The following is a 25947-nucleotide window of genomic DNA, read 5'->3' as shown; positions in this document are numbered from 1 at the left end:
CTGGTGCTCTATCCACTGTGCCACTTCATCTAGATTTTTAAAAATAGATTTTAAAACTTTGAAAATGCTGCCTAGTTCTTATACTTCCTAGGAGTTCCATATTTTATTTGTTGTAAATAACCCGATAACTTAATCATGTGATTCACTCCTCAAAGAGCGTTCTGGGGTTCCTCAGACATGTGAGGGTGGAGCAAGAAGGGAAGAAAAAGCGTGCCTATTTTTAAACTACAACTCCCAGGAGGCTCTGCGCCACAGCTGCTGCTGTTCGTTCTCACGTCGGCCACCGTAGCGCGGTCACGGGATGCTTTAATTCTGCTGGGTCATGTGAACAAACAGCTGCTGGAGAAGGTCCCTCTCTTCCCGGCTTCCTTGGCCTCCGGCTTCCCTGGGGCCGTTTTAGGGCCGCCGATTTCAGCCCAAGCATGGCCAACGTCTCCAAGAAGGTGTCATGGTCGGGGCGCGACCACGAGGAGGCGGAGGCGACGGTGCCTCGGAGGCCGCATCAGCAGCACACGGAGCCGCACGGGGAGAGCACGCCGCTGCTGAACGGGGCCGGGCCGGCGGCGGCTCAGCAGGTGAGGACGCCTCTCGGGCCGCTCCGGTGAGCCCTGAACGCAGGCGGCTTGGGGGCGACCAGGACCCAGTTCTACTTCTCTGATCTCTTAGTCCTCATGACTCCCTACCTCGTATCGGGGACCTCTCTGCTTAGGGACTGAGGGTGAGCGGGAGGGCTGCCCGCCTGGCTGATGGGGGAAGCCAACATCCCCTCCCCGCCTTCTTCTCCTCCTTCTCAGAACGGAATGAAGTTTCCTGCTTTAAAATGCTTAGCTTAGGAAGGTACTCCAGAGAGAGAATGTCAAATTTGCCGAGTCGGAAGTGGGGGCCCAGGAGGTTGATTTGTCGCCTGTAGCAACAAGCGCCTGGGGGAAGGAATGGAACCAGGATTTTAACCCAAGCCCCGGCACTTCACCAGAGCTGCCTCCCGCATATTTAGCCCGACTGCTTCATTTCACAGAAACAAATTAAAGAGAGGAGGTGCTGTGCTCTAGGTCACACAGCGAATTAGTGGCAGAACTGGTTCTAGAGCTCCTGTGTTCTGGCTGTCCATCCGGCGCTTTTTCCAAGTGCAGTGCATGTGGCTTTCCCTCCTACCTAGAAATGCTCTCCTTCGTCTCTTATACCTTCTGGCATCCCTGGCTTCCTCTAGGACTCAGCTCAAAGCTCACCTTCTTCCCAAGGATTTTTCCCAGTTTCTTTCTATCCCCTCTCCCTCTTTCTCCCCTCCCCCAGGGCTTTTTCTGATAATACTTCTCTTCTTATCTCAGTCTACCTTATCGTGGCCTGGAATTTTTTTTTTTTTTTTGGAGGCGGGGCAGAGGCTTTCTTTGAATCTCCCGTCTTTAGATCTGCCACCTACACGCAGTAGGTGTTTAATAAATGATTTTTGACCGACACTTAGGAGTCATTATATGCTTGTTGACTATATTCAACTTGCTGCTATCTCAGTTCTGGTGCTAGGACCCTTAACAAAAGACTTGACATAATTCTTAACCAAATATTTTAAGGAAGATAGTGTAATGAATTTAGGTTGTAGTGTCTTGAATAGGAGCAAGTAGAATGTGGTGAAAAGAAGAACAAACTGGAGGTCAAGAGATCTTGGTTTTGGTTTAACTAATTGTGTAATTTTGGGAAAGTCATTTTCTTTTTCTTTAGTTCCACAAATAACAATGCAGAAGATAGTATTAATATGCTTGGGGAGGCTGCTTTTATATCATTTGTGTAACAATTGAAGGGAGAGAAGTACATTGTAGCTAGGCGAGTTACAAGATTTTTTTAAAGAGTCTTGGCTTAGCTTGAAATGTCTTCTAATCATCACATAGATCAAGTTTCTCTCCTTGACAATTTACTAATTAGGATTTAAAATGACTTTAAAGTGATCTTCTTAGATGACTTTCAACTAAGTTACCTTTCTTTGAATGGGCGTTTGCTACATCATCAATTTTTTTTTTTTGGGGGGGAGGGGGAGTAGATAATAGATTGCACAGTGGCTAGAGAGCCTTTGGCTCAGATCCTGCTTCTGACAAGTATTAATTATTTGATTCTGGCACTCCTAAAACGGAGTAAGTGCAGATACTTGCCTTAGTTCTATCCCAAGCCTTCACCCCTACACTGGCTACACTCTCCTCTATTTCTATTTTGACCCTTTGGTGAATTACTTAAAATCTACACTGTCTTGCTTTGAGTCCCTTGCTTTTTCATTATATCACAGATTGGGCCTTGCCAGGCCTAAACCTTGGATCATTTCCACCATCCAAAACCTTTGTTTCCCCAAATGTGCTGTTAAATGAAATTGGAGAAAATCATGCCAGTTCTGCCAGAGTCCATTTCAAATTTATTGAGCCCTCACTGATACTAAGCAGTCCTTATACTTCAATAATTAACTTACTATTCCTTTCACTTCAGCTACTTTTCCAAACCTTTTAATCCCTCTTTAATCTTCTGTCATACTTCCCATCTTCTCCCCCAACCCTTTCAGCTAACCTTATTTCATATTTTACTGAAAAAAAGAGAGCTCTTCCCTTTTCTCTCTTTCTCCTTATTTCAAATCACTCAGATGCCTTTTGCCTCTATCTCCTCCTTAACCCTTGTCTCAACAAAATTAACCTTCTTGGCAAGACCAACCCCCCTACATTACATGAGATCCCATTCTATCCTTTTTCCTCCAGCATCTTGCACCCATGTTAACCTTCATTCTCTCACTTCATTCTTTTCTTTTTTGCTGCTTCCTTACTGCCTACAAACATGCCTGTCTTTTGTAGTTAACCTCCACCAACAATAGGTATTTTCACTTTTTTCATTTTCTTCAGTCTGGCTTCTGACTTCATCATTCAGCTGAAACTGCTCTCTCTAAATTTAGCGGTGATTTCTTAATTGCTGAATTCAGTGGGCTTTTCTCAGTCCTCATCCTTCTTGACTTCTTTGGAGCCTTTCACACTTCACCCTCTTCTTCTCCTTGAAACTGTCTTCTCTCTAAGTTTTTGGGACACTACTCTGCCCTCTTTTCCTTCTACTTATCTGCTTCGCAGTCCCAGCCCCACAGGACTCTGTCCTAGGTTCTTTTTTTCTCCCTCTATACATTTCACTTGGTGATCTCATCAGTTCCCATGGAATCAGTTATCATATTTGACAAATAACTCTCTAATGTAATCATCCAACCCTAAACCTTTCTGTTGACCTCCAGGCTCACATATCTGCCTATTAGACATCTTGAGTTGGATGTCCTGCAGACATCTTAATCTCAGTTATGTCCAAAATGAAACTCGTAATTGTTCTTCCCAAACACTCCCCATTTCTTCCAAACTTCTCTTTTAGTTTTGAGGGCAGAACTATCTTTCCAGTTTTTTAAACTTACAACAAAGGTGTCATTTTTAGTTTCATTCCATATCCAATGTATTGTTGAAATCTTCCTAATTTATTTTTGTCACATCTCTCAAAAGTATCCCCTTTTCTCCTCTGATGCTGCTACCAACTTGCTGTAGTCCCTCATCTCCTTAGACTATTGAAAAGGCCTGCTGGTTGGTCTTTTGGTCTTATCATAAGCCTCTCTCTATTCTCCACTTAACCAACAAAGTGATTTCCTAAAGTACAAATGATCTCAACTCAAACTCCAGTGACTTCCAATCAGTCACCTCCAGTATCAAATATAAACTACTGTTTGACATTCAGAGTCCTTGATAACCTTGTCTTCCTCTACCTTTCCAGTCTTATACCTCAATAGATATTTTTTGATGTAGTGACACCAGGCCTCCTTGCTGTTTCTTGAACAAAACACTTCATTTTCTGACTTTCAGCATTTTCATTGGCTCACTGTCACAAATGCGCTGCCTTTTCACCTGCCCTTTTGACTTCTTTCAAGCCCTAATTAGAATCCCACCTTCTATAGGAAGTCTTTCACAGTCCCTTTTAGTTCTATTATCTTCCCTTTGTTGATTGTCTTCAATTTATCCTGTACAAATTTTGTTTTCACACCTGTTGTCTTCCTCACTAGATTATGAGCTCTGTGAGAGTAGTGACTGTCATTTGCCTTTCTTTATATTCGAAGCACTTATCACATTATCTGGTACATGATCCTTAATAAATGTTTATCTTTTTATTGACTTAACTGGCATTGCTAGAATTTGGTTACTCCACCTTTCCCCCACCCTCTTCAAATGATGTCAGGTGAGATTACTCTTACGAGTTTGATATTAAGTTGAAATTAAATTTTTTTATTTTAGGGAAAATGATATAGTGGAGATGAGAAAATTCATTTCCCTTCCTACTTTACAAAGTGGGGAAATTATAGAAAATCCATGTATTGTTACATTCCATATATTGTTAGACTGGGTTGATGTGTTTGTTTAGTTTTGCTGAATTGCTTTCTTTTCCCTTTTATGGTTTGTCTTTGTTTTAAGGTATATATGTGGGGGAGTAGTATTATATTTGGAAATAAAGATTATTATAAAAATAAGCTATCAATAAAAGCTTGAAAAGAAAATGACCCAATGGAATTCAGTTTTCTGTCACATTTTCAAAAGGATAGGTACAGAAATGCAAGGTGTTTACATCAACAATTTTCAGTTTTCTTCCTTTGGAATATGTGCATGTGTTTGGAGTGGGGGTACAATATTGTCAGAAGTTGTTTTGAGAATTCCTTAACATGTCCTTGTTTCAGTCATTTGTAGTAAATGATTGGAGAGGTGCTAAAATAACATTATAGAATGGTTCTCTGTCTGATTTGATAAAGTCAAAGCCAGATCCTTTTGATTGGATCTGGCTAACTAGGTTTTAAACTAAACAAGTTTAGTAATCTTTGGTAGCTGGATCCTGGCATGCTAATTTGTAATTATCCATGTTTTGCACTTCTCTCTCCTGCTGCTTTATATTTGGCTTTTAAACTGTCTTTGATTACAAGACCAGAGCCAAAGGGGAAAAAAGCCATCCTACTTATGCTTTGAAAGCATGATAATTTTCTCAGATAACTAAAAATTCAATCACATGAACCCTATCATAGATATTTATGATAACAGAAGGAAAGACTTCATGGGAGTGCTTTTTAGTACCATAATTTACTTTGAAGTTTATAGTATTATCTTTTCCAAAATTCTGTTTACTCTTTGTTTTCTGTGTTGGTAGGAAATTGATAATCTCTGAATTAAGCATTTTCTCTAGCTGTTGATTTTCTGAATGGGGAAAATCCAGTATTAAATTGGAAAATTTGTATTTAAATCATATTACAACAACTGATATGGGAACTGGTTGAAATCATGGCTGAAGTGAAATCTGCATTTGCTTCCTACTCGCTCTTTCTTTTAACAGGGAAAACAAGAATTGGCTGATTTTAAAAGAGCCTGATCTCTGGTAAAACTGTGCACATGGTTTTGGTTTTTGTTTTTGTTTTTGTACCCACATGGTAGCTGAATTGACATTTAATCAAATTGTCTGTGCTGATCTTTTCTTACCCAGTGCTTTCTCATACCAGTGAAATCTCAGGTCCAATCTGATTCCTATTCTTATGAACCTAATTTTTGCATTTCTAAAGTGTTCCTACTTTCAACTGGAATAGTGCTGCAATCTCAGACAAATTCTGAGCTACTCACTGAATCTAGTAGCTGTGGCAATTAGTATATCAATAGAGAGGGAAACTTCAGAATCAGCCTATGCATTGTATATTTTCTGGGAAGCCTGTTGCTTAAGACAGCAGGGGAATGTATCTCTGACTATCATGTTTGGCATAGTCAATGAGAAGAAAAGCAGAGAAAATGTCAATTATATAGAAATGACTTTAGGTACCTTTTTCTGACTTTGTCTCCAGCTATTTGCCTTGAGAGGGTAGAACAGGATGCCTTTTGAATATTGCCTGCCTGACCTTATGGCAATGGTACTATATTTATATTAAATCAGAAAAGGGAAGAATGATTTACAGACTGTCCCTTCCTCCTTTAAAATGAAGAAGCCAGATCACAAGGAAAGAGGGAGTATTAACCATCATGTGCATCAAAAGTAGGAAACAAGGGACATAAACACTCTGTGTTTATAGTTAAAAAAAAAAAAAGTCAGAAGGAGATTGGTATCTGTGCTGTTTTTCTAATGCAGGAAATGTTGGAACTGAAAAACATGGTGGTAGGGTTTTTTTTACATTTTAAGAGTATTTTATTTTTCCAAATACATGCCAAAATAATTTTCAGTATTCACCTTCACAAAATCTTGTGTTCCAAGTTTTTCTAACTTTCCTATAGATAGCAAGCAATCCTATGCAGGTTAAACATATGCAATTCTTCTAAACATTTCCATGTTCGTCATGCTGAACCCCCCCCCCCCAAAAAAAAAAAAAATCAGTTCAAAAGAGAAAAAAAAAAAACTAAGCAAACAAACAACAACAAAATGGTGAAAATACAATGCTTGGCGTCACATTCATTCATTCTCCATAGTTCTCTTTCTGAATGGGGATAGTTCTTTCCATCATAAGTCTATTGAAATTGCTTAGCTTATTTTTTTTCCTTTTTACATTTTCTTCCCCCCCCCCTTTTTTTTTTTCCCCTGAGGCAATTGGGGTTAAGTGACTTGCCCAGGATCACACAGCTAGGACATGTTAAGTGTCTCAGGCCAAATTTGATCTCTGGTCCTCCTTCAGGGCTCATGCTCTATCCTCTGCATTAACTGGTTGCCCCTAGTCTAGTTTTTAATGAGCCTTAGAGAGGCAGCACCTTGCAGTGGAAAGAATTCTAGAGCTGAAAATGAAGATTTGAGTTTGCATTCTGATTATGCCATTTGCTTTGTGAAGTGATCACATCCTTTTTTTTTTTCTCCAGGCCTTTATTTTCTCATCACTAAAAAGAGGTGCTTGTATTATATGACATCTAAGAATTGTCATTTTAGAAAGGCACCATAGTGAAGTGGAAAGAGGCTAGGATTTGGAGTCAGAAGACCTAGGTTCAAATGTGAGTTTATCTTTGTGCCTTCAAGCAAGTGACTTAACTTCTCAGGGCCTAAGTTTCTTTATTTACAAAATGAGGTTGTCGAACTAGGTAGCCTTGAAAGTTTTCCAGCTATAAGTCTTATTCTGTGACCTAAAAGAGTAACAGCTTAAACTGGCTTTTTGGAATGGTTCAAGGAATCTTTGGGGTACTTTGAAATTCTTAAGAGGCTCTTAATGTGTCTGTGGCAGTGTGGGATGGCAGGTTACAATGTAGTAGTCTCAAATCTCTGCCTATCTCTTCCTCAGAAATGACTCCTTTCTGGAATATATTCCAATCAAATAGCTCAGGAAGATAAAAACTGTCTGCTGCCATGATAGGAGATAAGCGCATAGAAGATTCATTTATTTGTACATTCAACTACCATGTTATATAAAAGTGTAAGCAAGAGCTCTAGGTTCTACATATGTTCATGTGTGTGTGTATGAATAATACATATATTATATGAACATAATATTCATCTATGAATCCTACATAAATTACCTGGGGACTCTGATAAAAATAGGATAAAATCAGTGCCTAGAAAAGGTACCATGTGTACTTCATATAGGCCTAGGAAATTTGGATTACTCTGGATGTGAATTAAGGGTGTCTTGGTGAATGATGAAAAACTTAAGAATAACTTGGAGAATGTATAGAAATTAAAGAGGCAATAATTTGGAGGAGTAGGAAAAATGAAGACAAGTGAATGGATAAACTAACTTGAAGCAGTTCTTCTATTACTATCAAGAAGAAAAGGAATTGAAGGAAATCTGAACCAGTACCATATCCTTTTAGGTATGGCAATTTTAGGTGTTAAATTAAAAGAAATCAAATTAAGTTATATAGATTGAGTGCTCCCGGGTCTTTTCCCCTTCAGCATTAGAGATATGCTGAACACCTTTTATTGGTAAAACTCCTTCTTTGCCAGAAAACCCCAAATGACATTATGCCATTATTTCTATTGGTAGTATTTTAGCATCTACTTAAAAGAAAAAAAAAAAAAAACAAGTTAAACGTGATAGGTAGATGCAATTTCATGTGCAACTTTCTATTTCTGTTTTACTTCCTATTTAGAAATGTTAATTTTACTTGGTGTTAATTTTCATTTTCATTTTCATTTTTACTTGGTTTGTCTCTAACTAACCTCTGTTAGTTAATTCAAGAAATAACATTATTGCTACATTTTTCAGTTGAGGTAGCTTAAGCTGACTGAGGAGAAGTGAGTTGCCTAGGTTGATTTAGCTAGTAAGTATTGGGTTTGAGGCTTGAATGCACGTTATTTGATGCAAAATTTGGAGTAGTTAGAATATCATTGTTGCAATGTGGTTCTGACCTTTGAATATATATGTATATTCCTCTATTGTTCATCTTACTGCTCTATTGCTCATTTCTAATTTCAGTTTTGGAAATATAAATAGCAGAAGACTGTCAGATTGAAATTTATTATACAAAATCCCCAAGATCAGAGTTAATACAGACTTTTCCCATGTTAATGTTGGCATTAAAGTTAAATCCAGTTTTTAGAAGTGCCTAAATAATTTATATTTGTTTTCTTAGAAAGGACTTGTTTCACATGATTTGGAGATTTCTGTGATATCACTAAAGCTCTTTTACCTAATGGTTAGTGTTAACATATAACTAGGATAGATGGACTCTTGCATCCACAGAAGCATTAATTTAGAGCTATCAAGGACTTTAGAAGTCATCTCAGAAGCAATAGGACACCCCGAAAAAGGCAGCAAGGGCCAGAAAATTTAAACACCATGACTTTGACCATCATCTCTCTTCAGACAACTCGGGACTCTTGATTCTAAGAGCCTGAGAACAATGATATTTTCTAAATCAACAACTCTGCTTCCAGCTCATCCCCTACAACAATCACTGAGGGGGTAAATCATTGTGGAAAAGGAACCAACCTTCCTCATCCCCACCAGCAACAACTGCTGATCTGTCATCTAAGGCCTCTGGGCATAGGAGCTCTGGAAATGATAGTATCTTCTGTTTCCAGCCTATCCCACACAGTCACCACCTGGGAAAACAAACCCTGTGGAGAAGGGACATCCATCCTCACCAATAGCCAAACAACTGCCACATATAATACAGCTGGTCTAATGGCAAAAGAATTTTAAATGTATTCTGGACTGGACTGGTCCCTAATCTGTGGTGGGCCAAACAAAGCAAGCCAGCGGCAGATGAGTCAGAAATCAAATAACTTGGTTTTTGGAGTCTTGTAATCATTCAGTGGGTTATAGAACCAGAGTTAGTGTGGTGGTAACAGGAGTGTTACATCTGGTTTGGTTCTCTTAGCAGTTACAAGCAGAGAGATTGTTCATTGTTAGATGTGATTAATCACTTTCTGCTGTAGTATGTTAGCTATAGCTCTTTACTCTCAGGTCAGGATCTCCTGGGGAATAAGGAAGCTCCAACAAATCTAAATAGTTATCAATTAATATGAAAATCACAAACTCCTAAGAACATATCTGTTTTTGGTCCAAGCAAAACATTTTGTCAGAGGGTAAGATCATCCAGAGGATGAGCTCAAAAGATTGTTATTGTGCCAGGCTTAGGGCACAGACAGCGTACTTGCTGGACCTTAGCTCAGGGTTTCTCCTGATATCTTGATACTAGCTAGGTAAAGCAGCAAGGCACCTTGAGGTGAGAAAAAGAAGCAGCATGTGCCAGGTAAATCAAACAACACTACCATCTTGATTACTATCTCCCCTCAGACTGTAATAGAGACAGTCTAGGGCTCTGAATCCAAGAACCTTAAGAATAGCAGTATTTGTAGTCCAGGGCTCTCAGCCATCATCCTGAGAAGCAACCCCTGATAGCTGCTTTTTTAGATGCTAGCTATAACCTCAAGTATTGATGGCCCAGAAAAGACGGTTTCTCCTGTCAAAGTCCTTGGGACTTCAGATGATTCAACATCAGCTAATGATTTTATCATTGGAAATAACATTAAAGAAAATACATTAACATCTGTTTTGCTGCTATACCTTAAGAACTAAGGGATTTATTTTAATTCCAGTTTCTCTTCTTCCTCCAACTCTCATCTTCACCTATTGAAAAAGCAAAAAATTTAAAATCCATTACAAATATAAAGTCATATAAAACAAATGTCTGCATTATTCATGCCTCCTTACCCACCCTTTTGCCCCTTCCCCTCCCCCCAAAAAAATGTGAAAAAGAAAGAAAAAAGGTGTTTCAGTTTGGATTATATTTCTTTCAATTATCTGGAAGTGGGCAGCATTTTTCACCATGAGTCCTTTGGAATTGTGAGTTATTATACTTATAAGAGTTACTTTGTCTTTTATAGTTGGTTATCTTTACATAATTGCTTTTACTGTATAAAATTTTCCCTAGTTTATATCTTTAGTGCTTTGAACATAGAAAGTGCTTAAATACTTCATTGGATATTTTCAGTAGATATTCCAACCTTTTCATTTTACATTTGAGGAAAATAAGGCCTAGAGAAAAGAAACGACTTTTCCAAAGTCACATATGAAATAATTGACAGAGAGTCAGAACTTGAATCTAGATCCTTGAACTCCATATCCAGCATACTTATTACTTCATCATGCTGTCTTCCCCTTATGTGAGTGTCTGGAAAATGGAGAATTTTTTCTCTACTTCCATTCACAGTCACATTCTTTTTTATGTGGCTGAGCTGAATCTTTTTGTGTTTGAGCTGTGTCGTCCTAATTTGGCAATCCAAACTGTTCTGTTGGTATAGGTTTGCTATTGCTTCAGGGGTTTCCAGTCCTCAGTGTTGTGGTCAGAAAAACTGATTTTATAAGTTTGAAAGTATGTGTACTTTCTGTTACATATCTATAGTATTTGCTTACATCCTCATAAGAACTGGCTAAAGAAAATATTCCAAAATGACCTGCTGAGAATATGGATAGCAAGCAGCAATATAGTTTAGTGATTTAGATTTGTGTGTTCTTTTTATCTCTGAGAAGAACAGGCAAATGGGAAGTGCCTACTTAGTTATTTGCCCTCACCTTTTTAAGTCTGTTGCAAGTCAATTTAATCCTTAAATCTTTGCCAAATTGCAGATTTACATTCTTAATCATTCCAGCTGATCATTGTTAGGTGTCTCCATAGTCTTTGACAATCTCACTTTTTGCTTTTGTTTCACACAAAGCATCTGTGGTATTGTGTTGAAATCTTTCTGTGTTTTTTCTGTCTACCAGACAGTTGGAGATAATCTTCTATCACTAGCACCTCAAAAGCCTGGGTTGCTCCTGTAGCATTGCACTTCGTTGCGTGTTTTTAGATGGTTTTTGTCAAGAACTGTCGCTGAAAGTTAAAGTAACTGCAATTAAAACACTTAAGATTGTTCCTTTTATACCATGTTGAGTGAGTCTTGGGTTGTAAAAAATAGGTGCTCTATCAATGTGACTTAAGGCAGAATGGTGTTTTTAGGGACAAAGGAAATGATCAATGCCTGGGTTCTATACCAGACATTTCTCAAAACCTTTCAGGTGGCTGAGGTGATGGAACATCTAGTTAATGTATCTGTAGTTGTATAATATGTTCTGAAATTTGGTCAGTAACAAGACTATTGTAGCCTGATAGAAGTTCTTGATTAGGGAGGAAGTGTGGGCATTAATTCTATTTTTCAAAGAAGCTCAGAGCCGATAGGCTCTATGTATACTGAGGACTTGGCTTTTACCATTCAATAAATATCCTATCAAAAAAAGCTAGAGAGGATTTAATTTTATTAAATTTAGGATTTAATTTTCTTTTGTTCATTCATTGGTTCTGATGTTCACAGTAAACAAGGTTACTTTGGAGAGATTATGCCATTCATTTAAGAAAACTCAGCTACCACCCCTAACTCAGGGCCTTTTCAACTTCTTACATAGACTAATTGTTCTTACTGTTTCAGATTTCCCATTTACTAGTTTATCTTCCATACAGCTGCTAAATTGACATTTTTAAAGTGCAGATGTGACTATGTCACCCCCTTCCTTACAAAGTTCCAGCACTTCCTATAGCCCCCAAGATAAAACATAAAACTCTATTTTACATCAGAACCTTTCACAATTATATATCCAACCATACTTTGCTAAACTTCTTATCATGTTAGTTCCCCTTATGGTATTTACTTACCAGATAAGCCAGTCAACTTGCTATTCTTCATATACATATTCTTTCTCAAAAATTTATACCTTTTTGTGATGACCATATTTAGCACCCAGGGTATTTTAAAATCAGCTGGAGTTAGGATAAGTGAAAGTCCTTGATCTTTATTCATTGTGGAGGTGAAGGGGAATGGATAAGAAGTGAGAGCAATCATGACATGAATCTGGCCAGCAGTGCCTCTGGCTCTCACATCTCCATCCACCAAATTCTCTACCCAGTCTCCTATACAACACTTCAAACTTGCACAGAGAGTGGGAGGGGCCCTTCTTTCTCCAAGCATATATTAATAGAGTATTGTCCAATTGGTAATTAGCCATAAGTGCTTGGACTGGTCTCAGTGCATCTGCTCAGCTTCAGCCCGTTACACCTTTTCCCAGTCTGCCCTAGAAGAAATGCACCCCTTCTTTTCTTCTATGTCTCTATTCCTCAAAAATTTCAGGTCAAGATTAAAGCTTTTAGTAATAACCTCTACCAACTGTAAATTATTTTATGTATATTTTGTGTTTGCTTATACATATATGTTGTTTTCTCTGATCAACTGTAAGTTTGTTGAGGTTAAGCATTGTTTTTTTCTTTGTATTCCATGTGTCAGACACATAATAAACACTTGTTGATTAATTGCAAATAACTGTACAAATATCATAGATACTACATTTTAAGCTCTCTAAGGGAAAATTGAGAAATAATTTGACCTTTTATGAACAAAGGAGAATCCAGAACAGAAATATTCCAAGGTATATTTTTCTAGGCTTTAAGAAAAGAGATTTCACTTAATTCATGTTAGATATTAGGCTTAGGGTAGATTGCACAACTCACAGCTATACCAGTTGGAAAGAATCATTTGCCTAGTGTCTTTGCAAATAAGCAAATCCTCTTAAAGCAAACTCTCCATGAGGAAATAACCTTTGGAGGCAATATTCGATTCTAACTTGTCTGACTAGTAAGATTTCATCTGGGCTCTTTACACACACAGAGACACACACACACAATACAGACATTCTTTTTCTCCTATCTTATGTCTAATGTTTTATTTTGTACTTATTTGGAACATTAAACCACTCCTATAAGTCACAAAATGATAGTATTTTAGATCTGATACTCTTTAGAATTCTAGAGTGTCCAAGCCCCAGGAATCTTACTTGGCTTAGATTTTACAAAATCTCTGGAGACCATTAAGCAATCTATCCTGTCACATCAGTCTATAGATTGTTTAAGGGCTTACTTTCATAGCAGTGAGGAAACTCAGGTTTGAAACAAGTCTCAATAATTCATCAGACATTTGTTAAATTATGAGCTGAGCACTGTGCTAGGCAGTGGCAGAATGCAAAATTAAAATAGGACCCAATTATTGCCTCCTTTTATTCTGAATGTTTTCTCTGTTGTTTTTTAAAGCCAAGGAAGAGAGTGATAGGTAAGGATGGATGGGAGAGCATAATAGATAGAAGCCCTACCTTAGAATCAAGATAACTTCCTAACTTCATAGTAGATTTTGGATAAATCACTAAGTTTTTTTTTTTTTTTTCTTCAGGATTTAATATCTATATCTCTTTTTTTTTTCTTTTCTTTTCTTTCTTTCTTTTTTTTTTTTTAATAACTTTTTATTGATAGGACCCATGCCAGGGTAATTTTTTACAGCATTATCCCTTGCATTCACTTTTGTTCCGATTTTTCCCCTCCCTTCCTCCACCCCCTCCCCCAGAAGGCAAGCAGTCCTTTACATGTTGAATAGGTTACAGTATATCCTAGATACAATATACGTGTGCAGAACCGAACAGTTTTCTTGTTGCACAGGGAGAATTGAATTCAGAAGGTATAAATAACCCGGGAAGAAAAACAAAAATGCAAGCAGTTTATATTCATTTCCCAGTGTTCTTTCTTTGGGTGTAGCTGCTTCTGTCCATCTTTGATCAATTAAAACTCTCTTTATCGAAGAGATGCACTTCCATCAGAATACATCCTCAAATAGTATCATTGTTGAGGTATATAATGGTCTCCTGGTTCTGCTTGTTTCACTTAGCATCAGTTCATGTAAGTCTTGCCAGTCCTCTCTGTATTCACCCTGCTGGTCATTCCTTACAGAACAATAATATTCCATAACATTCATATACCACAATTTATTCAACCATTCTCTAATTGATGGACATCCTTTCATTTTCCAGCTTCTCAAACTACAAACAGGGCTGCCACAAACATTTTGGCACATACAGGTCCCTTTCCTTTCTTTAGTATCTCTTTGGGGTATAAACCCAGTAGAAACACTGCTGGATCAAAGGGTATGCACAGTTTGATAACTTTTTGAGCATAGTTCCAAATTGCTCTCCAGAATGGTTGGATGTGTTCACAATTCCACCAACAATGTATCAGTGTCCCTGTTTTCCCACATCTCCTCCAACATTCCACATTATCTTTCCCTGTCATTCTAGCCAATCTGACAGGTGTGTAGTGGTATCTCAGAGTGGTCTTAATTTGCATTTCTCTGATCAATAATGATTTGGAGCATATTTTCATATGTCTATAAATAGTTTCAATTTCTTCGTCTGAGAATTGTCTGTTCATATCCTTTGACCATTTATCAATTGGAGAATGGTTTGATTTCTTGTAGATTAGAGTCAGTTCTCTATATATTTTGGAAATGAGGCCTTTATCAGAACCTTTGATTGTAAAAATGTTTTCCCAGTTTATTGTTTCCCTTCTAATCTTGTCTGCATTTGTTTTGTTTGTACAAAAACTTTTCAATTTGGTATAATCAAAATTTTCTATTTTGTGGTCAATAGTGATCTCTAGTTCTTCTTTGGTCATAAATTCCTCCCTTTTCCACAGGTCTGAGAGGTAAATTATCCTGTGCTCTTCCAATTTATTTATAATCTCATTCTTTATGCCTAGGTCATGAACCCATTTTGACCTTATCTTGGTGTACATTGTTAAGTGTGGGTCAATGCCTAGTTTCTGCCATACTGTAAATCACTTAGTTTCTTAGTGATTTATTAGTAAATGCCTACTACCAAAGGTTATTTTAGTTCAGGGGTCCTCAAACTACGGCCTGTGGGCCAGATACAGCAGTTGAGGACAATTATCCCCCTCACCCAGGGCTATGAAGTTTCTTTATTTAAAGGCCCACAAAACAAAGTTTTTGTTTTTACTGTAGTCCAGCCCTCCAACAGTCTGAGGGACAGTGAACTGGCCCCCATTTTAAAAGTTTGAGGACCCCTGAGTTAGTTTCTCAGTACTCCAAAATAAGCTTTGGTAGTAGACATTTTAAAAAAATATATTTAAAGTAGTGTTTTATTTTGTTTTCAACATTCATTTCATTAAGGTTTTGTTTTCCACATTTGTTCCCTTACTCCTCTCTCCCCAATACTGTAAGCAATCAGATATATATATTAAACATATAGAATCCTTCTAAACATATTTCCATATTTGTCATGTTATGCAACAAAATCAGTAGATATTTTTCTACTCTGATGAATTACAAGTTACCTTAAAAAAATCTCATAGGAAGTTGGAGGAGGAAGGGAATAATTATTTATATAGAACCTGTTATGTACCTACAACTGTTTCACAAATATCATCTCATGCGATGAAAAACTCTTAAAAGATAGATGCTACTATTTATTATCCCCATATTACAATTCAGGAAACTGAGGTAAATACAAATTAATGACTTCTCTAGTCTGAGGCTGGATTTGAATTCAAGTCTTCCCCATTGCAGGCCCAGCACTGTATTCACTGCATCACTGCATCAGGTAGTATGATCTGTCCCTTAAACAAAGATTACATAAAAAGGACAGCAATAGAAGAGATACCCAGTCATTCTCTGAAGGAATAACTAAGAAAAATTTAGAATGGTATCTGTGTTCTCAGATGTCTGTGTACCAATGTACAAAATATGTAAAATAAGATGATCTTGATATTTTAATGTAAGGAAGTCAAGAAAGCCAAATAAATAGCTCTAAAGCTAGGATGGAATTCATGTGTTAATTAAAATTGAAAATCAATTTTCAGCATTATTGATATAAATATTGTCCCTAGAATGAAGGAGATGGTAGTCCTGTACCTTCTGTACCTTCTGTCCTTATCAGATAACTTTTGGAGTATTATATATCATATTGTAAGAGAATTATCATTGGAGTGCTTCCAGAAGAGTAAGTAACCAAGATGGTGAGTAGATTTAAAATCATAACTTCTGGAAAATATTTTAAGGAACTTTGAATATATGTTCAAATATTTTTAGAAGAGAAGTTTTCTGTTTGGAGAGTGAGACTAACAATGACAGCTATCCTCAGATATTTTCCAGGGCTGTCATAGTTATGATTTTTGAAACCTAAAGTGGGAGCAATGAGGTAGAAAGTATAGATCAATGGATTTGGCTCATCATAAGGAAGAATTATTCAGCCATTAGAAGAGTCTAAAACTGTAATGTTATTTCTTATAAGGTAGTGAATGCCTTATTATTGAAAATATTACAGAAAGAAGCATGATAATTACCTATCAGGACTGCCATAAAGAGACTCCTGCACTAGCAAGGAGGTTAAATTACATGAATTATAAGTACCTTTTAAACCCAGGATTCTTATTTCATTTTACCAACTCTGTAAAATCTCTAGGTGTTCTTAATGTTTTCATTGCAGTTGTTTGTATTCTAAGTACAATGAAAGCAAACATAGGAAGATGATTCTACTTGAGCAGAGAAATCCATTTCCTCATCCCCTCCCCCCAAGTTTTTGTAAAGATTTTGTTCAATTGGGGATGACAAAGTAACACATGGAAAAATTAAATTAGGAACTCAGTTGTGGTACTTAAGAGTAAAGGAGATTATCTATTTCTTCTTGCAACTCTCAACTTCTCCTTTAGGAATTTAGATGCTACACCACTTGGTGCATATGTTTAATATTGGTATTGCTTCATTATCTATGGTATCCTTTAGCAAGGGTATAGTTTCCTTCCTTATCTGTTTTAATTAGATCAATTTTTGTTATTGCTTGGTCTGAGATCAGGATAGCTACCCCTGCTTTTTTTTACTTCACCTGAAGCATAATAGATTCTGCTCCAGCCTTTACTTTTATTCTGTATGTATTGCTCTGCTTTAAACGTGTTTTTTGTAAACAACATACTGTAGGATTCTGGCTTTTAATCCAGTTTGCTATCTGCTTACTTTTTATGGGAGAGTTCACCTTTTCACATTTACAGTTAAAACTGCTAATTCTGTATTTCCTACTATCTTATTAACCCCAAATTATACTTTTCTCTTTCTTTTTCCCCTTTCCCTTCTCCCCAGCATTTTACTTAGGAGCACTACTTGCCTCAAGCAATCCTCCCCCTTTCTTATACCTTTACCCTACTATTTCTCTTTTCCCTTCTATTTAGCCTACCCCTTCCCTTTTCCCCTTTCCCCTCCCACTTATCTTTAAGATTAGAGATGTTTCTTTGTGAAACCAAATATATCTAATGTAATTTTTTTTATATTCTTTTTTTGTGCCAAATCTAATAAGAGTAAGATTCATACAATATTTGTCACCTCCCTTCTTTCCTTCAATTATAATGTTTTCTTTGTCTCTTCCTGAGATATAATTTCCCTCAATTTATCTCCATTTTCCCTTTTTTTTCTGTTACAATTCCCTTTCCATTTCTAGTTTCTTTTTTATAACAGTAAACTCAGATTATACATGTACTTTCAATGTATACCCATAACAGAAATACAGTTCTCAAGAGTTTTTTTTTCTCTTGAGTTCTATATTTGGAGGTCAAATTTTTTGTTTAGTTCTGGTCTTTTCATCAAAAATAATGGAATTCACCAGTTTCATTGAATGTCCATCTTCTTTCCAGAAAGAAAATGCTCAGTTTAGTAGAGTGATTTATTCTTGGTTGCATTCCAAGTTCCTTTACCTTTCAGAATATCAGATTCCAGGCCTGTTGATACTTTAAAGTGGAAGCTACCAGGTCTTGAGTAATCCTTATTGTGGTTCCTCAGAATTTGAATTGTTTCTTTCTGGCTGCTTGTAATATTTTTTCCTTGGTCCGATTAAGAGAGCTGCAAGAAAAAATAGACAGCAAAACTATAATAGTGGGAGATCTCAATCTTGCTCTCTCAAAACTGGATAAATCAAATCACAAAATGAATAAGAAAGAAGTTAAAGAGGTAAATAGAATATTAGAAAAGTTAGGTATGATAGATCTTAGGAGAAAATTGAATGGAGATAGAAAAGACTACACTTTCTTCTCGGAAATTCATAGTAGATATACAAAAATTGACCATATATTAGGACATAAAGACCTCAAAATCAAATGCAAAAAGACAGAAATAGTAAATGCTTTTTTTTTTTTTTTTTCAGATCAAGATGCAATAAAAATTACATTCAATAAAGGGCCAGGGGAAAATAGACCAAAAAGAAATTGGAAACTAAATAATCTCATCCTAAAGAATGAATGGATGAAACTGTAAATCATAGACTCAATCAATAATTTCATCCAAGGAGATGACAATAATGAGACAACATGCCAAAATTTGTGGGACGCAGCCAAAGCAGTAATAAGGGGAAATTTTATATCTCTAGATGCTTATTTGCATAAAATAGAGAAAAGAGAAGATCAGTAAATTGGCCTTGCAGCTAAAAAAGCTAGAAAAAGAACAAATTAAAAACCCCCAGTCAAATAACAGACTTGAAATGCTAACAATAAAAGGAGAGATCAATTAAATTGAAACTAAAAAAACTATTGAATTAATAAAACTAAGAGTTGGTTTTATGAAAAAAAAATAAAATAGATAAACCTTTAGTTAATTTGATTAGAAAAAGGAAAGAGGAAAATCAAATTGTTAGTCTTAAAAATGAAAAGGGAAAACTATCCACTAATGAAGAAGAAACTAAAGCAATTATCAGGAGTTATTTTGCCCAACTAAAGCCAATAAATTTGACAATCTAAGTGGAATGGAGGAATACCTGCAAAAAATAGATTGTCCAGATTAAGAGAAGAGAAAATAATTTACTTAAATAGTCCCATTTTAGAAAAAGAAATAGAACAAGCTATTAATCAACTCCCTAAGAAAAAATTCCCCAGTACTAGATGGATTTACATGTGAATTGTACTAAACATTTAAAGAACAATTAACTTCAATGCTATATAAACTATTTGAAACAATAGGGAATGAAGAACTCCTACCAAATTCCTTTTATGACACAGACATGGTACTGATATCTAAACCAGGTAGGATGAAAACAGAGAAAGAAAATTGTAGACCAATATCCCTAATAAATATTGATGCAAGAATCTTAAATAAACTATTAGCAAAGAGATTACAGATAATCATCCCCAGAATAATACACCATGACTAAGTAGGGTTTATACCAGGAATGCAGGGCTGGTTCAATATTAGGAAAACTATTAATATAATTGACTATATCAATAATTAAATTAACAAAAATCATATGATTATCTGAATAGATGCTGAAAAAGCATTTGATAAAATCTAACACCCATTCCTATTAAAAACCCTAGAGAGTATAGGAATAACTGGACTTCTCCTTAAAATAGTCAGTAGCACCTATTTAAAAACTATTAACAAGCATCATATGTAATAGGGATAAACTAGAACCATTCCCAGTGAGATCGGGGTGAAACAAGATTGCCCACTATTATCATTACTATTCAATATTGTATTAGAAATACTAGCCTTGGCAATAAGAGAAGAAAAGGAGTTTAGAGGAATTAGAGTAGATAGTGAGGAAATCAAATTATCATTCTTTGCAAATGATATGATGGTATACTTAGAGAACTCCACAGAATCAACTAAAAAGCTATTAGAAATAATCCACGACATTAGCAAAATTGCAGGATACAAAATAAATCCATATAAATCATCAGCATTCTTATACATCGCTAATACAATCCAACATCAAGATACAAAGAGAAATTCCATTTGAAATAACTATTGATAATATAAAATATTTGGGAATTTATCTGCCAAGGGGATATCAGGAACTATACAAGCAAAACTACAAAACACTTTCACACAAATAAAGTCAGATCTAAGCAATTAGAAAAATATCAAGTGCTATTGGATAGATTGAGCAAATATAATAAAGATGACAATACTCCTTAAAATAATTTATTTATTTAGTGCTATACCAATCAAACTCCCAAGAAATTTTTTTACTGAATTAGAAAAAATAACAACAAAATTCATCTGGAAGAACAAAAGGACAAGAATTTCAAAGAAATTAATGAAAAGAAAAGCAAATGAAGGTGTCCTAGCTGTACCAGATCTAAAACTATATTATAAAGTAGTGGTCATTAAAACCATTTGGTACTGGCTAAGAAATAGAGAAGTTGATCAGTGGAATAGGTTGGGCTCACAGAACAAAATAGCCAATGACTATAACAATCTTGTATTTGAAAAACCTAGAGGCCCCAGCTTTTGAGATAAGAATTCACTATTTGACAAACTGCTGGGAAAATGGGGAAAATGGCAGAAAGTAGACACAGACCCATACCTTACGCCATATACCAAGATAATGTTGAAATGGTTTCATGATCTAGACATTAAGAATGATATTATAAACAAATTAGAAGAACATACGATAGTTTATCTCTCAGGTAAACTGGAAGAAGAAGGAATTTGTGACCAAAGAAGAACTAGAGACCATTATTTATCATAAAATAGATAATTTTGATTATATTAAGTTAAAAAGGTTTTGTACAAAAAAATTAATGCAGACCAGATTAGAAGAGAAGCAATAAACTAGGAAAATATTTTTATATCCAAAGGATCCAAAAAGCCTCATTTCTAAAATATATAGAGAATTGACTCAAATTTATAATAGTTCAAGCCATTCTCCAAGTGATAAATGGTCAAAGGATATGAACAGACAATTTTCAGATAAAGAAATTGAAACTATTTGTAGCCACATGAAAAGGTGTTCCAAATCACTATTAGTCAGAGAAATGCAAATTAAGACAACTCTGAGATACCACTACACACCTCTCAGATTAGCTAAAATGACAGGAAAAGATAATGACCAATGTTGGAGGGGATGTCGGAAAACTGGGACACTGTGAACAGATCCAACAATTCTAGAGAGCAATTTGGAACTATGCTCAAAAAGTTATCAAATCGTGCATACCCTTTGATCCAGCAGTGTTTCTACTGGGCTTATATCCCAAAGAGATCTTAAAGAAGGGAAAGGGACCCACATGTGGCAGCCCTTTTTGTAGTGGCAAGAAACTGGAAACTGAGTGGATACTCATGAGTTGGAGAATGGCTGATTAAATTATGGTATATGAATGCTATTGAATACTCTTGTTCTGTAATAAACAACCACCAGAATGATTTCAGAGAGGCTTGGAGAGATCTTCCTGAACTGATGCTAAGTGAAATGAACAGAACCAGGAGCTCATTATACATGCAACAATAAGGTCATATGATGATCAGTTCTGATGAATGTGGCTGTCTTCAACATTGAGATGATTTAAACCAATTCCACTTGTACAGTGGTGAAGAAAACCATCTGCATCCAGAGAGAGAGAACCATGGGAACAGAGTGTGGAACACAACATAGCATTCTTATTCTCTCTGTTATTTGCTTGCATTTTGTTTTCTTTCTCCGTTTTTTTTTTTTCTTCCTTCTTGATCTGATTTTTCTTGTGCAACAAGATAATTGTATAAATATATATACACATATTGGCTCTAACATGTATTTCAACATATTTAACATGTATTGGACTACCTGCCAGCTAGGGAAAGGGGTGGGGGGAAGAAGGGGAAAATATGGAACAAAAGATTATACAAAGGTCAATGTTGGAAAAATTACCCATTCATATGCTTTGTAAATAAAAAGCTTTAATAATAAACATTTTTTTTAAAAAAAAAAGGAGTTAAGATAAGGGAAGTCATTGAACTGAGCCCATCAAGGAAACCTATGTGAAAGAGGTAGGATATAAGTAAGACATTTAAAAAAAAAGATTGGAGGGTGGGGGAAGCCTTGTAGGCAAGGAATATAGCAAATGAAACAAAGGCAGTGAGGTTAGATGAGCAGCAGATGGTTTGGTAAGAGCAGAAAGGTTGTGTTAGAGAAGAAAAGCTGTGGTTGAATGGGTTTATTGGAGCTATGTTGCAGAGGGAAGAAGTATCTTTAAGTGTATCAGAATTTTGTTTCTACTGTCTCAAGGCACAGGTTAGTGCCAAATTGTAGGGGAGATGTGGAGCACTTCTAGTTTCCCTCCCTGGGGAACTCCAACTGTGTTAGAGTTTGCAGAATGAACTAAAGGGAAGAGCATGGGCCTGAGGAGTCAGGAGCTGTGGATATCACTTAACCTCTGCGTCTTAGTTTCCTTAGTTGTAAGGAAACTGATATAAACATATCCTGCCTCTTGGATGATGTGTGAGAAAAGTATTTTGGCAGTATGTGAAACCATTATTATTAGTAATTTTTAAAAAGTGATTATATGAGTAAATGTGATGTTACCTGGAGAATTAGAATGAGAATAAATGAAATAAATGTAAAAAGGTTCTAAGTAATAAGGCCTGTGGCATATGATAATGATTTCTTCCTCAACCCCTCTTTTCTATATTTGCTTGTTCTCTGAATTGCAGTTTCTTCCCTTTTCAGCCCTCCCATTCAGCATTTTTCCGCATTGGACACCTGAGCAATGTAGAGCTGGATGATGAGCTACTTGATTCGGTGAGTTGATGAGGAAGTTGAATTGAGCTTCATGGTCTGAAATGAGCAGAGGAAAAACTATTGGTTGAAGTAAAGGAGGGAATTCAGTTTAATATAAAGATAAGGGACTGTGTGGTAAACAACCCTGTGTCTGCAAGATAATATCTGAGAATGGGGTAATGCTGATATTTTAAAATATATTTTTATTTATTTCATTAAACATTTCTCAATTACATGTAAAAAAATTAACATTGACTTTTTAAAAATTTTTGAGTTCTAAATTCCTTCCTTCTCATCTTGCCTCTTGAGAAGGCAACAGTAGATTGATTATACATGTGAAATAATGCCAAAAAATATTTCCATATTATCCAGGTTACAAAAACAAACACACACACACACACACACACACACAACAATAAAGTAAAAAAAAAAAAAAGCTCTCAGAGTTCATCTCTTCTCTCTGTGAAGATGAATAGCATTTTTCATCATGGTTCCTTTGGAACTGTCTTGTATCATTATCTTCATCAGGCTCACTAAGTTACTCACTAAGTAATTATTGTTGTTACTGTCTACAGTGTTGTCCTGGTTCTTTTCACTTCAGCTTGCATCAGTTCATATAAGTCTTTGCAAGTTTTTTGGAAAGTATCCTGTTCACCATTTCTTACAGCACAATAGTATTTCATCACAATGACATGCCATAACTTGTTCCCGATATTATAATATTATTCCGATATTATTATATTAAAGAATAACTGAATGATTAAGTTATTCTGAGTATTATAAATATTCAAATCAGTTACAAAGGACTTAGGAAAAAGATGCTGTCCACCCAGAGAAAGAACTAATAAATAAAAGTGTGTATAGTATGGTTTTGTGTGTGTGTGTGTGTGTGTGTGTGTGTGTGTGTGTGAGAGAGAGAGAGAGAGAGAGAGAGAGAATGAGAGAATGGTATTAGGAGAGAGAGAGGAAGAGAGAGGGACAATTCAGGACTTAAAATGTAATACTCCCCCACTTATATACAATTTTAGGGGAACAGAGATAAGACAATAGAGAGAACTGAAGGAGTCAGTGGTATGTCTCCTTAGTTAAAGCTACCTGAACCACTTGTCACTGAAAGATTATTAATTTGGATTTCAGTGTGGACCCCTTAGCCTGTTTCTATTCTTTATCATACAATCAGCATCATTCATTTTACATATATGAATATATAATGCAACCAGTTCTATTAATTAGGTATAATTAATATAAAAGAAAAATATAAATATGTGTTTATATATTCATTTATTTTTCAATTTTGAGTTCCAAATTGTCGTCTTCCAAATTTCTCCTGTCCCTAAGAGAAGGCAAGCAAGATGATATCAGTTATACATGTGAAATCAGGCAAAACTTATTTCCCTTGGGGATGTGAGGTACTGTCCCAAGCTTCAGGCTTTTTCATGCTACTGTTTTCAAAGCTAGTTCTGGGAGTCTACAAGTTTTCAATGCATGCATGGTAATATGATCCAAGGGGAGGTGTGGTAGCTATTTTTCTAATCTGTGCTCTGGTCTTGGGAAGAAGGCTCCTGTTCTTCTACAGCAGCAAGTACTAAGCTCCTCTTGGCTCTGAAATTGATTAAGTCTCTTGCTATCCTGTGTATAAACATTAATTGCCATGTAAGTGCAACCAGGAACTGTGCTTGCTTGTGACAGATCAGAAATGTTCTAGTCTACCCTTGAATTTCTGCCCAGAATTGCTTACAGGCAATTAGAATTGTTTATCAGTACCAGCTGCACCCAGTGCCAGCAAAGGGTCCCCTGCAATCTCTTTTTTACTAATTGTCCAACATCTTTATCAGCTTAGAACTAAGTGTTCTCAAAGCCACTGCTGCCACTGCCACTGTTGAAGCTACCTCCTAGTCCCACCACTAACACTACTGCTTCATGCTCTGGGCAGGCTCTCTCCCCAATGGCATAACCCTTTCTTGCCAGCCTTCTACCTTGTCTTAGGCTGATAAAATACTTCACTCTGACCTTTTGTTGCCTCTGCTGATCCAAAATTTGATTTGAAGAGTTATTTTCAAGTTATTTGGAGAGGAATATTGGGAGGATTCAGTTGAGTTGCTGCTTGTACTACTCTGTCTTGGCTCTGCCTCCACTTCATTCATTCTTAAATATACAGGCTAATGGATTAGTTTAAATCTATCCTCACTGTTGGGAAAATAACTCAAAATATATATCCTATAATTGTTAAGTTAGTACTGCCATTAGAGTTTTGCAGATAACATTATTACATTAGCTTAATTTGTTGTGCCACAAGGTTCACAAAAAGTGCATATGAGTGCATTCTATTCATATACAAGTTAACTCAGTTTTGTTCAGTGATATAGGCTGGGTATTTTTAAAATTGAATTTTCTTTTCACAACAGTATTTTATCTTTCCAGTTACATGTAGAGATAGTTTTCAGTATTCATTTTTGTAAGACTTTGTTCCATATTTTTTCTCACTCTCTCTTACCTCTTTCCTCCCCAAGACAGCAAGCAATGTGATACAGGTTATCTATATACAATCACTTTAAATGTATTTCTATGTTATTCATGTTGTGCAAGAAAAATTAGACCAAAAGGGAAAAAAAAACACAAGAAAGAAAAAGCAAACCAAAAAAAGGTGAAAGTATTATGATTTGATTTGTACTCAGACTTCACAGTTCTCTCTTTGGATGCAGTTGGCATTTTCCATCCCAAGTCTGTGGGAATTGTGTTGGATGTCTGTATTGCTGAAAAGAGTTAGGTTTATCATAGTTGATCATCACATAATCTTGCTGTTGGTGTGTACAATGTTCTACTAGTTCTGTTCACTCAGCATCATTTCGTGTTAGTCTTTTAAGCTTTTCTGAAATCAGCCTATCGATCATTTCTTATAGAAAAATAATACTCTGTTACATTCATATACCATAACTTATTCATCTGTTTCCCAGTTGATGGGCTTCACTCAATTTTCAATTCTTTACCCCCATAAAAAGTTGCTAAAAATATTTTTTGCACAGGTAGGGTTCTTTCTCCTCATTTATGTTCTTGTTGGAATACATACCTAGCAGCCATGTTGCTAGATCAAAGGGTATGCAGTTTTATAGCCTTTCTGACAAAGTTCCAAATTGCTCTCCAGAATG

General features: G+C 36.1%; 1 protein-coding gene across 1 annotated transcript in view; it reads left to right on the top strand.

Annotated features, from left to right (window-relative positions):
- Positions 1-325: 325 nt before the first annotated feature.
- CLCN7 (chloride voltage-gated channel 7) overlaps positions 326-25947 on the top strand; it is a 55282-nt gene continuing 29660 nt past the window's right edge. The window contains exons 1-2 of the mRNA XM_051969414.1: positions 326-575; positions 22751-22822. Of these exons, the coding sequence (XP_051825374.1) occupies positions 423-575; positions 22751-22822 (225 nt within the window). The 5' untranslated portion in view covers positions 326-422. The remainder of the gene's footprint in view (positions 576-22750; positions 22823-25947) is intronic.

Source organism: Antechinus flavipes, chromosome 1 (genome assembly GCF_016432865.1).
Source record: "Antechinus flavipes isolate AdamAnt ecotype Samford, QLD, Australia chromosome 1, AdamAnt_v2, whole genome shotgun sequence".
Taxonomy (NCBI): Eukaryota; Metazoa; Chordata; class Mammalia; order Dasyuromorphia; family Dasyuridae; genus Antechinus; species Antechinus flavipes.
The sequence above is the reverse complement of the archived record's forward strand: the minus strand, read 5'-3'. Positions and strand labels throughout refer to the sequence as shown.